The 14,520-nt window shown below is 50.2% G+C and overlaps 1 protein-coding gene across 1 annotated transcript in view; it reads left to right on the top strand.

The window, feature by feature from the left end:
• The window catches only part of SLCO3A1 (solute carrier organic anion transporter family member 3A1), a 374,177-nt gene that overhangs the window by 284,773 nt on the left and 74,884 nt on the right, over window positions 1-14,520 (top strand). The window contains exons 3-4 of the mRNA XM_068991286.1: window positions 46-144; window positions 13,791-14,054. Of these exons, the coding sequence (XP_068847387.1) occupies window positions 46-144; window positions 13,791-14,054 (363 nt within the window). The remainder of the gene's footprint in view (window positions 1-45; window positions 145-13,790; window positions 14,055-14,520) is intronic.

Below are 14,520 nucleotides of genomic sequence, written 5' to 3'. Positions count from 1 at the left end.
GTCTTCTGCTTTTAATCTAATCTTGGTTTCATTTTCTTCTTTCAGGAATCCTGTTCACGATGCTGGTGTTTGGACCAGCCTGTGGATTTATCCTGGGCTCTTTCTGTACCAAAATCTATGTGGATGCAGTCTTCATTGACACAAGTAAGGAATTTATCTCAATTTCTAAGCCCCACCCATAAGCCCTTTCCCCTTCACAAAGGAGCCCCAGCCCTCTGAGTTCTAAAACTTTCCTACTAAGAAGCAACTTTAATGCAACCACCTCTCTAGCTGGTGGGCCCCCTTGAGATTAGAGGGAAGATGGTGAGTGTCGGTTCAGAGGGCCTGGACTCAAGCCTGTGTTCTGCTCATGTCTGCCTAGAGGCTTAATAACCCCCTGGGGTTGATTTTACTCTTCAAATCTGAATTTTCCTCATCTGTAAATTCAGGGTAATAGGACGTATATCTGCGTTCCGGACTATTGTAAGGTAAGTGAGGGGACAAATGTGGAAATGCCCGGCAAACACACATAGTCACTGAATGTTGCTCCGTGAACCCATAAGAGGACCCTGTTTCTTAAACTAAAAGCTGGAGCACCTAAGTGCAAGTGTACACATGGGGTCAAGGAGACCAGCTTTGAAAATTGTTTCTATAAGACACTGTTGTGGTGGGATTAAAAAAAGCCTGTGCTATGTGCTAAGTCGCTTCAGTTGTGTCTGACTGTGCAACCCATGCACTGTCATCTGCCAGGCTCCTCTGTCCGTGGGATTCTCCAGGCAAGAACACTGCAGTGGGTGGCCATGCCCTCCTCCAGGGGCTCTTCCTGACCCAGGGATCGAACCCGTGTCTCTTGCATCTCCTGCGCTGGCAGGCGGGCTCTTTACCACTAGCACCGCCTGGGAAGCCCTAAAGGAAACATACCATACTTCAAGCCTATGGTCTTGTGTTCTTCATGGGAAGATTAAGTGTGTTTTTCAGCCTCCTCTGGGCGCCCTGATGCCTTAGCACAGCAATTGCCAAACTTTTTGGCGCCAGGGACTGGTTTTGTAGAAGACGGTTTTTCCATGGACCACAGTGGGTGGGGGTGGATGGTTTCAGGACGATTCTGATAAGGAGCGCCCAACATCCATCCCTTTCATGTGCAGTTCACAGTAGAGTTCTCGCTCCAATGAGAGTCTAATGCTGCCACTGGTCTGACAGGAGGTAGAGTTCAGATGGCAGTGTGAGCGATGAGGAGTGACTGTGTATACAGACGGAGCTTCGTTCACTTGCCAGCCACTCACATCCTGTCATGCGGCCCAGTTCCTACCAGGCCACTGACCAGAACCAGTCTGTGGCCCTGGATTGAATAGCATGCTAGTCTATGCAGACTAGCCTATGTGGTTGTCGTTGCTTAGTTGCTCAATTGTGTCTGACTGTTTTGCAGCCTCATGAACTGTAACCCACCAGGCTCCTCTGTCCATGGGATTTTTGGGTTGCTACATCTTTCTCCAAGGGAATTTTCCTGACCCAGGGATCGAACCCAGGTCTCCCGCATTGCAGATAGATTCTGAACCACCAGGGAAGCCCCAGGCTATGCAGTGGTAACAGGATATTCCCAAATCAAGGTGATTTTATGCAACCAGAATCTATTTCTCAGCTGTACCGAATTTCTAGTGCAGGTTAGTGGTATTTGGGGTGAGTAGCGGGTGAGACTGGCCCCTGGTGGTCCCTCCAAGACCCAGGCTCACAGAAGTCCTATCTGACTGCTGCCTGCCCAGTTGCCAAGAAACCAGCACCGCCTCAGAAATGCCATCCATTGTTTCTACTCACACTTCAGTGGCCCCAGCAAGCTGCCTGGTGTATTAATCTGTTGCTTTTTGGCAGATTACCCCAAAGTTAGTGACTTTAAGCAAGAGTTATTATCTCAGTTTATTTCTCTGGGTCTGGAGCCCAGGAGCAGCTTTGCTCAGTCAGAGTTGTGTCCGATTCTTTGTGACCCCATGAACGGCAGCACGCAAGGCTTCCCTGTCCTTCACCATCTCCTCATGTCCATCGAGTCAGTGATGCCATCCAGCCATCTCGTCCTCTGTCACCCCCTTCTCCTCCTGCCCTCAGTCTGGCTGGTTCTAGCTCATGGTCTCTCATGGGGCTGCAGTCAAGGAGGTGAGCTGGCCTCAAATCATGTGAAAGCGCTCCTGGAGGGGCTCTGCTCCCAAGCAGCCCCAGTGGCTGTTGGCAGCCCTGGGCAGGTCGACTGTGAGGCTTGCTCCCATGGGCCTCTCTGCAGGGCTGACCTCAGCACGGCCCCCGGGGAGCAGACAGCCCAGGACAGGGCGAGAGCACGGGAGACAAAGCCACAGTCTTTTGAGAACCTCACCTCGGGAGTGACACCGTGTCGCTTCTGCTGCGTTTTTGTGTGTTAGCAGCAAGCCACTTGTTTCTGTCTACACTGGGGAGAAGGAATCCTTCCACAAGAGCATGAATTCCAGAGGTGGGGATCACCGGAGGGTGTCTTAAGCACTGCCCACCAAACTGTTGCTTAGTCGCTTCAGTCCTGTCTGATTCTCTGTGATCCCATGGCCTAGAGCCGGCCAGGCTCCTCTGTCCTTGGATTCTCTAGGCAAGAATACTGGAGCAGGTTGCCGTTTCCCCTCCAGGGGAACTTCCCGACCCTGGGATTGAACCCCCTATGTCTCCTGCAGCTCTTGCACTGGCAGAGAGATTCTTTACTACTAGCACCGCCTGGGACCTCACCATATGTGGTCACAACTCAACCACACGCCTGCAGAAGGGTGCTGTGTTCCCGTGCAACTTAGCGAGCTGAGAAGCCACGTTTCCTTCCTCTTTGAAAACAGTGTGGGAAGCCATTCCCCTTCTTCTCATCCTGATCTATTCCCAGGATCAATAAGAACTCTCAGTCCTCCGGTTCTCCATTCATCATCTCTCGACAGTGCTAAATTTACTAATTCACCCCAAAGACATTATGTGGTTTTAAATCCAATCAAGTCACTTTGTGATTCACTCCATTAATTCCACTGATATATTTACTTGTAACTAATGATGTTACAAATTTCCAAACGGAGGGGGAAGAAAATCAAATGCAGCCTTATTTATTCTTTTAGAGCACTGGGTCTGTTCAGGAAGTGATTGAACGCTGCAGTTTTATAGCTTTGGGTTGGCCCTTTGATCCTATTCCTAGCGAGTGGGATGAGGGGGTGACCTGGTCAGAGAAACCACACAGGTGAGAGTCAGCTCTCATCTTGCCTCTATGGACAAAAAGCCCACTTCTGCCCTGCACCAAAGGCAGGACAGGACAGGAGTCTTGAAGGAAGGGAAGGAAGAGGGAACCTCCCAGAGCATGGGGAAGGCTGCCTGGGATGAGAAGGCAAGTATCCAGGCAGCCAGTTTTGCCCTCAGCGTATTGGCAGGGCTCCCTTGGATCCAGGCTTGTGGAATACCAGCATCCCTGAGCCAGAAAGAACCTCAGACTTCACTCTCTTCCAACTCTTGCATTTTATAGACAAGAAAACTGATTCCTAGAGAAAAGAAGTATGGGCATACTAAGTCACTTCAATTGTGTCCAACTCTTTGTGACCCCTATGGATTGTAGCCTGCCAGGGTCCTCTGTCCATGGGATTCTCCAGGCAAGAACACTGCAGTGGGTTTCCATGCCCTCCTCCAGGGGATCTTCCCAACCCAGGGATCGAACCCAGGTGTCCTGTGGCTCCTGCCGTGGGAGGTGGATTCTTTACTACTTACGCCACCTGGGAAGGGATGTACCCAATCTGAGAAGTGTATCTATAGAAAACCCAGATCCCTGAGCAAGTGGGTGGGTGTTTCCACTTTAAGACCCCGCCCCCTCGCTAAGGTTCCTATTGGGAATGAAATAACATCTTTTCCTCAGAGCCTCGAGTGGCCGAGAGGCACACGGGTGGCTGGAGGGGGCACCGCCTGTCCGCTCGCAGTCCGCTGGGTAGCCATTCCTTTGCTCAGGCTGGGATGTCATCCCCGCCCATTCTGCGCCACACCTGTCCTCACCCTTCAGGCCCGGGTGAGGCAGTGGCATCCGTGGTCCTCTGCTCACTGGCAGTTTGAAGCCCCCGGTGCCTGAGACGGACGGGCGTGTGTCCATTCCGTCTGAGCATCCTGCTGATGGCCGCCACCCCCTCATGAGTAACAGCGGACTTCCGATCTGATGAGACTCTAGGGACAGATGGATGCCTGTAAGTCACCCTCTTTGTCTGCCTCCTTTCTGCAGGCTCCAGGAGGGCTGGTGCAGCTCTTTACCAGCAGAGGGCACAGGAATGCAATTTATTCTGTTAGGAGCCACTCAGAATCCCACAGTTGGCAGTGTGTTAAGTCTCTTCATTTATGTCCGACTCTGCGACCCCATGGACCGTAGCCCGCCAGGCTCCTCTGTCCCTGGGATTCTCCAGGCAGTACTGGAGCAGGTTGCCATGCCCTCCTCCAGGGCTCCTCTCTATTTAGGGACCAAACTCGCATCTCTTATGTCTCCTGCACTGGCAGCAGGTTCTTTACCACTAGCACCACCTGGGAAGCCCCCAGATGTTAGTTTTTCCCCTCTTGTACCTGAAACTTGTCACTCTGTCTATGAGTGGATCGGTGCTGTATTTCAAGGACCAGGTTTTCAGTCCTCTCAGGATGACCCTTCCCTGTCTTCCTCACCGACTAAGAGCACCTCTTTAGGGCTGTGCAGTCTTCATGAATGCACAGGCCACACACACAGCCATGTGTTTCTGAAATTCCAGCAGAGAGCTGGGCAAGGGACTGGGAAGAGCAGTAGCCTGCGAATTGTGTAAGGTGGGCAAGGCCGGTCTCTGGAAGGCCCTTGTTCTGGGGCATCTAGGAAAGAGACAGTGGCTTCCGCCAGGCAATCTGGCAGCAATTGAGGAATTGTTGTTGTTCAGTCACTCAACCTTGTCCAACTCTTTGTGACCCCGTGGAGTTCAGCATGCCAGGCTTCCCTGTCCTTCACCATCTCCTGGAGTTTACTCAAACTGTCATCCAACAATCTCATCCTCTGTCGTCCCCTTTTCCTCCTGCCCTCAATCTTTCCCAGCATCAGAGTCTTTTCCAGTGAGTCAGCTCTTCACATCAGATGGCCAAAGTACTGGAGTTTCAGCTTCAACATCAGTCCTTCCAGTGAACACCCAGGACTGATCTCCCTTAGGATGGACTGGTTGGATCTTGGAGTCCAAGGGACTCTCAAGAGTCTTCTCCAGCACCACAGTTCAAAAACATCAGTTCCTCAGCACTCGCCTTCTTAATGGTCCAACTTCACATCTTGTACGTGACTACTAGAAAAGCCACAATTTTGACCTTACAGAAAAGGCGAGACACATGAGGGAGTCCATTGGAATCTGTGTGTTGATGAAGCTGGGGCATGCAGGGGAGGCAAGTGGTTGTTGGGACCAGCTGTGGAGCTGAGGTACACCCTGCGTACCTCCCCTGGAGGTACTCAGACACAGGGATTCTGCCGTTGCTGCTGCCCGTCATCGGCATGGGAGTGTGTGTGGCTCGTCTGACCCTTCTCCTTAACGATACACCTCCTTGCCCAGGCTAGTGGGGAGGGAATGATGGTGCCTGCAGAAGTTCCTTTCTGGAATGTGTTTGTAGAACTGAGATGAGTGAAGAGCAAGACATAGAAAAAAGGACTTGGTAGTAGAGTGGGATACCAGCATCCCTGAGCTGGGAAGAACCTCAGGCATAATTCTCTTCCAAGTCTTGCTTTTCATAGACAAGGAAACTGACGCCTAGAGAGAGGATAGGATGTGCCGTGAACTCACTAATCCTTGAAGCCATACATCGAGCGCCTCATTGGAACTACGGAGCATTCCCACGAGAGGGTGGGTCCTAATCTCAGCCCATTAACACCCTGACCCCTGGGCCATGGATCGATAGTGGTCCTATTAATACCAGGCCACCCAGCAGGAGGTAAGCTCCATCTGTATTTATAGCTGTTCCCCATCACTCACAGCCCCCAGATCCATGAAAAAGTCATCTTATCTGAAACCAGTGCCTGGTACCAAAAAGGCTGGAGGCCGCTGCACTAACAGATGAGGTGGCCTCCTGCAGTGATTAGGAGTTCTGAGTTCAAACATGGGGACCAGACCTCCACTCAGATCCCAGTTGGACCCCTTACGGGCTGTGTGATCCTGGGGACATTTGTGCTCATGGGTCTGTGTGTGGATGACGTGAGTTAATCTCACAGAGCAGTTGACACAGTGCCTGGGGGTTAGTGAACACACAGTATAATTAGGTGTCACGAGGGAAAGAGACTGAACTTACTTCCATAGATACTAGGAGTCAAAGCTCAGGCCAGTCTGACCGCAGTTGGGCAGCTCGCTTCCCTGAAACATCTCCAGGCGTTTAACTAGAAGGCTGCCCCCTTTTGTGAACAGAGGCTTTGCTGAGATGACCTGGCTTGGCCAACACGGCCGTACAACACGGCCTCAGGCCCCCCAAAGCCCCCTTGCCACAGCTGCACAGCATCTGCAGCTGCCAAAAGGCAGATTCATCTACTGGCTTCATAAAAATGTTGACGAGCAAAGACCCCGCCAATTCTGGCTGCTGCCGCCAGATTCCTTCATGTTGGACTAATTAGCCCGGCAGCTGGGGTTCCGAACAGTCCATGCTGCCCTCCACCCTCAGCTCCTCCCTGCCTCCAGCTTCTAATTCGGTCTGTAACGTAATGATACTCTTGGAATTCTTGAGTCCCATAGCTACAGTTTTGCAAAATAGGTTAGAAAAATAGGTAAATGGACTGAAGGAAAAAAAAAAAGAAAAACTTCTCAGAGAGCCATACTATTGCTTACACATCAGTATGGCCCCAGACTAAGTAAATATTCCCATTTCGCTTTGATCTGTTCTCACAGTCTTGGTATTCCCATGGGTGGCTTGGTTAGTTAGTTAGGTTTCAACTGGTTTAAACTTGTTGCTGGGAAGTTCTTTTTTTGAACCAACAATGGTAGCAGTCCTTGGAACTGGAGGGAAATCGCAACAAAGCCCATATGTTTATGTGACCTTCAGCAGAGGGGAAAGCAGCTGCTGAAAGCTTGTTCAGTTCACCCAGCGAAACCACAAAGCCCTCCCAACCTTGGATTCCGAGAGTAGAAGAGTCAGAGCAATGAATTGCATAAGTCAGGAATCCTAACAAGCCGCTCCACTGTGGCTCAGTGGTAAAGAATCTGCCCGCCGATGCAGGAGACGTGGCTTTGACCACCGAGTCAGAAGATAACCTGGAGAAGGAAATGGCAACCCATTGCAGTATTCTTGCCTGGGAAGTCCTGTGGACAGAGAAGCCTGGCAGGCTACAGTTTGTGGAATCACAAAAGAGTCGGACAACACTGAGCGACTAGACAGAAACAATAACCAGCCTGCAGACAGCTGTGCAAAAGCAGACCCACGTGCACTGGCCTCATGGTGACCCGGGTGTGGCTCGCCCTGCTCCTCCTGCTCCTTCCCAGCATTTTTTTCTTGGTGCCTGAAATGACCAATGGGCGGGCAAGTGACCGGAGGGAGCTTAGCCAGGGTATTCGCACAGTCTCCTGGGGATGCCAGGCATTTGCACAGCCCAGGTCCCAGATTCCATCCCCATCCTTTTCAATATCTTTCTTTATCCACAGTGCTGGATTCATTGGCAATTTGATGCATTCTGAGTAAATGAGACAAACTGATGTTCTTCACTTGTATTCTGAGCATTCTCCTAAGAGCAGCCTTTGTCAAAAGGCTGAAACTGCAGCCATGTTTAAAATCAAAACACTAATTAGAACCAGACAGAAAGAGAAATAGGTTTGCACACCTTGCCCTCTACCTGGACCTAAAAGAATACCTTTGTTATACAAGCCTACCTGGGGCCGCTTTTCTTAAAAGTTAGGAATTTTTATTGCCTAAGATGTGGGTTCAATCCCTGGGTGGGGAAGATCCCCTGGAGGAGGGCATGGCAACCCACTCCTGTATTCTTGTCTGGAGAATCCCATGGACAGAGGAGCCTGGTGGGCTACAGTCCATGGGGCTGCAAAGAGTTGGACAAGACTGAAGTGACTTAGCATACACGTGCGCACACAAGCCATTTGTACCAGTCAGGGTAGGCTGAGTTATGCTGCAGTAACAAACACCCTCAAGATGTCAGTGACTTGAGAATACTAAAGACTTATTTCCTGCTTGTGTTATATACCCAAGTCAGGTCAGCAAGAATATTTTGTTCATTATAGCTTCTTAGGCATCATCTTTGGGAGAACTCCACATGCTTCACAATCAAGCAGGAAAAAAGAGTGTAGGAGTCATGCACCAGCTTATATATATTGCCACATGGAAGTGACATGTGTCTCCTCGCTCACATTTGACTGGAAAAACTCTGTGGTCCCTGGCCACACCTAACACCACAGGAAGGGAGGTGAGATCCTCATTCTCAGAGGAGGAGACGCACGTGCAGATGTGGGGTAATGTTACCACACATGCTTTGCCAGTCCACGTAGAGAACTCCCCTTCAACGTCAGTAATGCTTGTTGTCATTGTTCAGTCACTCAGTCATGTCCGACTCTGTGTGACCCCATGGACTGCAGTACACCAGGCTTCCCCATCCTTAACCATCTCCCAGAGCTTGATCAAACTCATGTCCATCAAGTCGGTGATGCCATCCAACCATCTCATCCTCTGCCACCCCCTTTTCCTCCTGCCCTCAGTCCTTCCCAGCATCAGGGTCTTTTCCAATGAGTCAGCTCTTTGCATCAGGTGACCAAAGTATTGGAGCTTCAACATCAGTCTTTCCTGTGGATATTCAGGGTTGATTTCCTTTAGAATTGACTAGTTGGATCTCCTTGCAGTCGAACTCTCAAGAGTCTTATTCAGCACCCCAGTTCAAAAGCATCAGTTCTTCAGTGCTCAGCCTTTATGGTCCAGCTCTCACATCTGTACATGACTACTGGAAAAAAACACAGTTTTGACTATATGGACCTTTGTTGACAAAGTGGTGTCTCTGCTTTTTAGTATGCAATCTCGGTTTGTCATAGCTTTTCTTTCAATAATGCTGAGTTGTGACAATTGCCAGGCCAGAGAGAGTGATAGTTTCAATGGCCAAGAGGCCTCTTAAAAATACTACTCATTGTTGAGATAGGTAGAGTAAGGAATTGCCTCAGAAAAATGAAATTGGATGATCGGCAGAGATGTGGGTGGACCTAGAGTCTGTCATACAGAGCGAAATAAGTCAGAAAGAGAAAAATATCACAAAGTAATGTATATCCATGAAATCTAGAAAACAGATACAGGTGAACCTATTTTCAGGGCAGGAATAGAGACATACCTGTAGAGAACATCCATGTGGACGTGGGGTTGGGGGAAGGGGAGGGTGGGACAGACTGAGAGACTAGCGTTGATTTGTACACACTATTCTGTGTGAAACAGATCTATAGTGGGAATCTGCTTTAGAGCACAGGGAGCCCAGCTCGATGCTCTGTGATGACCTAGAGGGGTTGGCAGGGGTAGAGGGGTGGGAGGGAGTGGATACATGTGTACATATGGCTGATCCACTTCATTGTGCAGCAGAAACTAACACATCATTGTAAAGCAGCTATGTGTGCGTGCTAAGTCCCTTCAGTCTGGTCTGACTTATTGTGACCCTGCGGACTGTAGCCCTTCAGGCTCCTCTGTCCATGGGATTCTCCAGGCAAGACTACTGGAGTGGGTTGCCATGCCCTCCTCCAGGGGATCTTCCCAACCCAGGGATCGAACCCGGGTCTCTTATGTCTGCTGCACTGGCAGGCAGGCTCTTCACCACTAGCGCCATCTGGCAAGCCCATAAAGCAGCTCGGCTTCAATGTTTACAAATTTGAAAAAGAAAAGATGTGTCTCAGGCTGGTGTCAAGCATTCACTGTCTCCGCAAGAGCCCCCCAGAACCGGGCTGAAGCTCTGCTCATGAGGCCGGCCAGTCCTGAGGGCAGCCCGCTCCAAGGCTGAGTGGTTTCTTCTCAGCCTGTTATTTCTCTCCCTGCCACCGTCCACTGGATAATTGAAACAGAGGGGAAAAAAAATCAATACTTCCCAGAATAGTCAGCCGTGATTTTCCTGGTTCTTCAGATCCCTGCCTTCTGCAGACCCACCCCACCGGCCCCTTCCAAAGCGGCTGGTGTGCGCTGATGCTGTCACAGGTGGGTGCTAGCCCTGTCTCAGGAACTGTGAGCACACCCTGGCTTTCTGCCTGCAGACACAAGCCCGCAGGGAGCGAATTGCCTCACTTTCACACAAACACCCGCCTCCCCCAGGGCCGCCCCTCTCCCAGGAGTCTTTTCTCCCATATAGCAGTCACTAACTCCCTATCTAAAATATGACTGTCCACCTGCTTTGGATTTCCTTCTCCCAGACAGCTGCCAGGCTTTCTCTCCCCCTGCTGGCTCACATCTGGCAGCTCTATAGGGCCCAGAGGCAAAGGAGGGAAATACTGTATTTCCCCTTTCCCATCTTTTGCCTCCATTCAGTGCTTGGCAGCAGGTGAAGGAAAACAGTCAGGGATTGGTGCCAACAGTCTTGCTCAGCTCCAAGGTGGTGTGACTTCCTTTTCTCTTCTCCTGTTTGCATAAACATGCTTTCAACATCACCCTGTTTTTCTACACTGTACTCCTTTAAAAAAAAAAATAACCTGTACCTTTTGTTGGGTTTGAAGACCAAGCATTTTCACACCCCGATAGCAATGGAGATGGACACTGGTATGTGAGACTCCTGCTTGTTAATAGCCATCAGAAGACATGTAATTGTGCATTGCTGTTGTATAGCCCCTAGGTTCTGTCCAACTCCTTGTGACCCCGTGGACTGTAGCCCACCAGGCTTCTCCGGCTGTGAGATTTCCAGGCAAGAATACTGGAGAGGGTTGTCATTTCCTTCACCAGGGGATCTTCCCCACCCAAGGATCAAACCCACGTCTCTTCCATTGGCAGATGGATTATTTACCACTGAGCCACCAGGGAAGCCCAAATTGTGCATTAATGCCATGCAAAATTTCTCCATATAGGAATTTATTTAAAAAATACTGTTTATATCCAGTGACTGAGCTACTAGGAAGCTCTCCTCAGAAGTATTGATATTAATAAAAAGATTAAAAAATACCTCAGTATACAAGACTTAAGAAACTAGCTAAAAATTTAATCCCTAAAATAGAATATTACGTACCATTAATATAGTGTGTGGTAATTCTGAGAGCTCCTTACAATGCGTTGTTAAATGAAAAAAAATCTGTACCTTAAAATTCCCATTGACATAAATATATCCCTGCAAGTTCAAGATTAAGCGGTCCAATAGGTAAGAGCCTACTATGTGTCAGGAGATGCTGGTTCATTGCCTCTCAGCCTGGTAACCACTGTCCTTGGCTATCTGTTGTCTTTATTCTGCAAATGATGAAACTGAGAGTCAGGGAGAGTGAGTCACTTTCCCAGCCTCACAAGCTTGTGAGTAACAAGAGTGGGATTTAATATCACATGCTAGTAAGTAGAAATAGTGAGATTCAGCCCCAGGCCCACTAGAGTGTATGCTCTCTCCTCTCCAGCATGTACCTGCACAAAAGCATCTGGTCCATTCAAGTGCCCTGGCTATTGCTGCTTGGTTGATGTCAAGGCCTCCAGGTTAGAGACCACCAGTGTTTTCCAAAGGCCAAGTTGCCACCCATCAGAAGAGCTGGTCATCTTACCCGCTGCCCAGAGCAGAGGGATTATCCATTAAGAACCCTCTAGAGAGCCCAAAACAAAGGCCTGCCAGTCAAGAGGGAGAGAGCAGAGCCCTCGGCATCTGGATGCCTATGTTCTGGTCTTCAACTCTGTGGATGTAGGCAAGGCGCTCAGCCTTTCCTGTTCCTATATATATATATATATATATATATATATATATATATATAACTGTATTTATTTGGTGTTGGCTATGCTGGGTCTTTGTTGCTGCACAGGCTTTTTCTCTAGTTGCCGCTAGTGGGGGCGACTCTCCATTTGTGGTGCATGGACTTCTCATTGCAGTGGCTTCTCTTGTTGCGAAACATGGGCTCTAGGGCACGCGGGCTTCCGTAGTTGTGGTTCCCAGTCTCTAGAGCACAAGCTCAGTGGTTCTGGCACACAGGCTTCGTTGCTTTGTGGCACGTGGGAGCTTACCAGACCAGGGATCCAGTTTGTCTCCTGCACTGGCAGGCAGATTCTTTACCTTGGAGCCATCAAGGAAGCCCACACCCAGCCTTTCTAAGCCTTGATTTCTCCATCTGTGTGAAACAGGGACAGTAAGAAAGAAAAGGCTCTACCTCATAGGGTTGTGGGGAGGGTTGATTGGAACAGTTAAGAGTCCACTCCACATTGTTCCCGGTGCAGAGTGAGCCCTCGGCAGATGACGGCTGTCGTTTCCATCACCAATAACTGAAGAGTCTTCAGGAAGAGCACTTTAGACATGGGGGAGTGCTCATCTGGTGACTGCAGTCATTTCTCTTCCCAAGCCCGTCCATCCATCTGCCCAGGCCTGCAGCCTCGTTAGTTCTTAGCTCATTTGCTGTGTCCCAGATCGCTGAGATGAATTTCCTTCTGTGCTCCAGGGGCATGGGATCATCATCAGAGATATCTCTAAGTAGCTCACGTGGGAGTGCCATGCTCTGCAAGGGAGATGTGGAAAAAGGGAAAAACATCTACCAAGGGGGCAACAGAAATGTACATCTTCTTGACTCCAGCTGGAAAGTCAAATAGGTCATAGTACTAGACGGCCACAACACTCACATGGAGCCTCATAGACTCACATGGTAGCATAGACACTGGCTACCGAGCTTTCAGTAGAGGACTGGCCCCCAGACCACAGGCCATCACGGAAGTTTGAATTAACTCATCCTCATCAGCTTCCCTGGTGGCTCAGATGGTTAAGAATCCGCCTGCAATGCAGGAGATGTGGGTTCGATCCCTCGGTTGGGAAGATCCCCTGGAGAAAGACATGGCTACCCACTCCAGTATTCTTGCTGGAAGAATTAGTCCATGGGGTCGCTAAGAGTCAGGTGTGGCTGAGCAACTAACACACGCACGCACGCACGCACGCACACACTCACGCACGCACGCAGCTTAGGAAAAGAACCCTCACCATGAATATTAAGCTCACGTCAATTAAGTGCTTAAGCACACGCCAGACACTGTTCTGAGCACTTTGTGTCTGGTGTGGCTCATTTGATCTTCCGAACTCGATCAGGGTGAGTACCGTCATAATAATCAGCATTCTACAGATCGGTCGGCTGAGGCGTGGAGAGTTCAGATCGCTAACCTGAAGTCGCACTGCAAAAAGTGGCCAGGGTTTCTTTTCAGGTATCCTGGCTCTTGGTTTCTATTCTGCACTGCCCCGTATGATCTGTGAACCAATTTAAGGCTGGGAGAGTGGGGTGTGGAAGGGGATCTCAGGGTAGCAGCTTTGTGGGGGGGTGAGTGTAAACATCCATAGTAAAAACACACCCTTGAACGATTAATGTTTCTGTCCTCCTGTACTTTTGTTAGCAGACCTTGGCAGCTCTGCCAAGTCAGTCAATGCCAGCCTAAATTCAGGGGGTGTCTGGCTTCTCACTGTTTTTGTTTAGACAGATACAAGCACGAAGTAGACAAGAAAATTAAGGAGGGAATGCGATCAGCCTTCAGCTTGGGGAAAACCAGAGCCCAGCTAGGAGGCCGCAGGCTGCTTTGCCCATTGTCCACTCTTCCCCACCCCAGGCCATTTCCTGAGCCCCCGGCCTGTCTGTAGAGCTGATTGCAAGCCTCAGCCAAGTGCCCGGCCCTGCCAGGTGCTCTCCTGTTAACCACGCTGTTTCTGGTTGTTGCAGGTAACCTGGACATCACCCCAGACGACCCCCGCTGGATCGGAGCCTGGTGGGGTGGCTTTCTGCTCTGCGGTGCCTTACTCTTCTTCTCTTCCGTCTTGATGTTCGGGTTTCCACAGTCTCTGCCCCCGCACTCAGACCCCGCCCTGGAGAGCGAGCAGGCCATGCTCCCCGAAAGAGAATACGAGAGACCCAAACCCAGCAACGGGGTCCTGAGACACCCCCTGGAGCCAGACAGCAGCGCCTCCTGCTTCCAGCAGCTGAGAGGTAAGGACGCCTCCTTCTCGAGGGACGCTCAGGACCGGATGCTGGGGGACTTGAAATAGAATCCCGTTGGTTTTACATGATCTGCTTTCCCTGGTCCTGTGCTTAACTGACCCCTGAGAAGTAAATGCACTTTATAAAGCAAAAACAAAGGGACTACCATTTATTGAAGGGGCAGCAGACGAGATCCTCCCAGCTGAGAGCCCAGTGGCTAACATTGCACCTGGTGTAGGATAAATATAAGTGTCCGTAGAAGGAAGAAAGTGGGGAGAGAAGGAGGGAGCCGGGTGTTTCACGCCCCCCCCCCGCCCCCCCCCCCCGCGCCCCGCTTTGAACTCTTCCAGGCCACTTGCAAACACATGAAAGCAGGAAAAGGCTTTGAAGCTGGTTCTCTTTGCCTGATGCAGGCGCTCTTGAAAAGCCACATCCAGAGTGCATTTCCTTAGATTCTCTCTGGCCCTCCAGCCCC

This window comes from Capricornis sumatraensis, chromosome 19 (genome assembly GCF_032405125.1).
Source record: "Capricornis sumatraensis isolate serow.1 chromosome 19, serow.2, whole genome shotgun sequence".
NCBI classification, from domain to species: domain Eukaryota; kingdom Metazoa; phylum Chordata; class Mammalia; order Artiodactyla; family Bovidae; genus Capricornis; species Capricornis sumatraensis.
The sequence above is the reverse complement of the archived record's forward strand: the minus strand, read 5'-3'. Positions and strand labels throughout refer to the sequence as shown.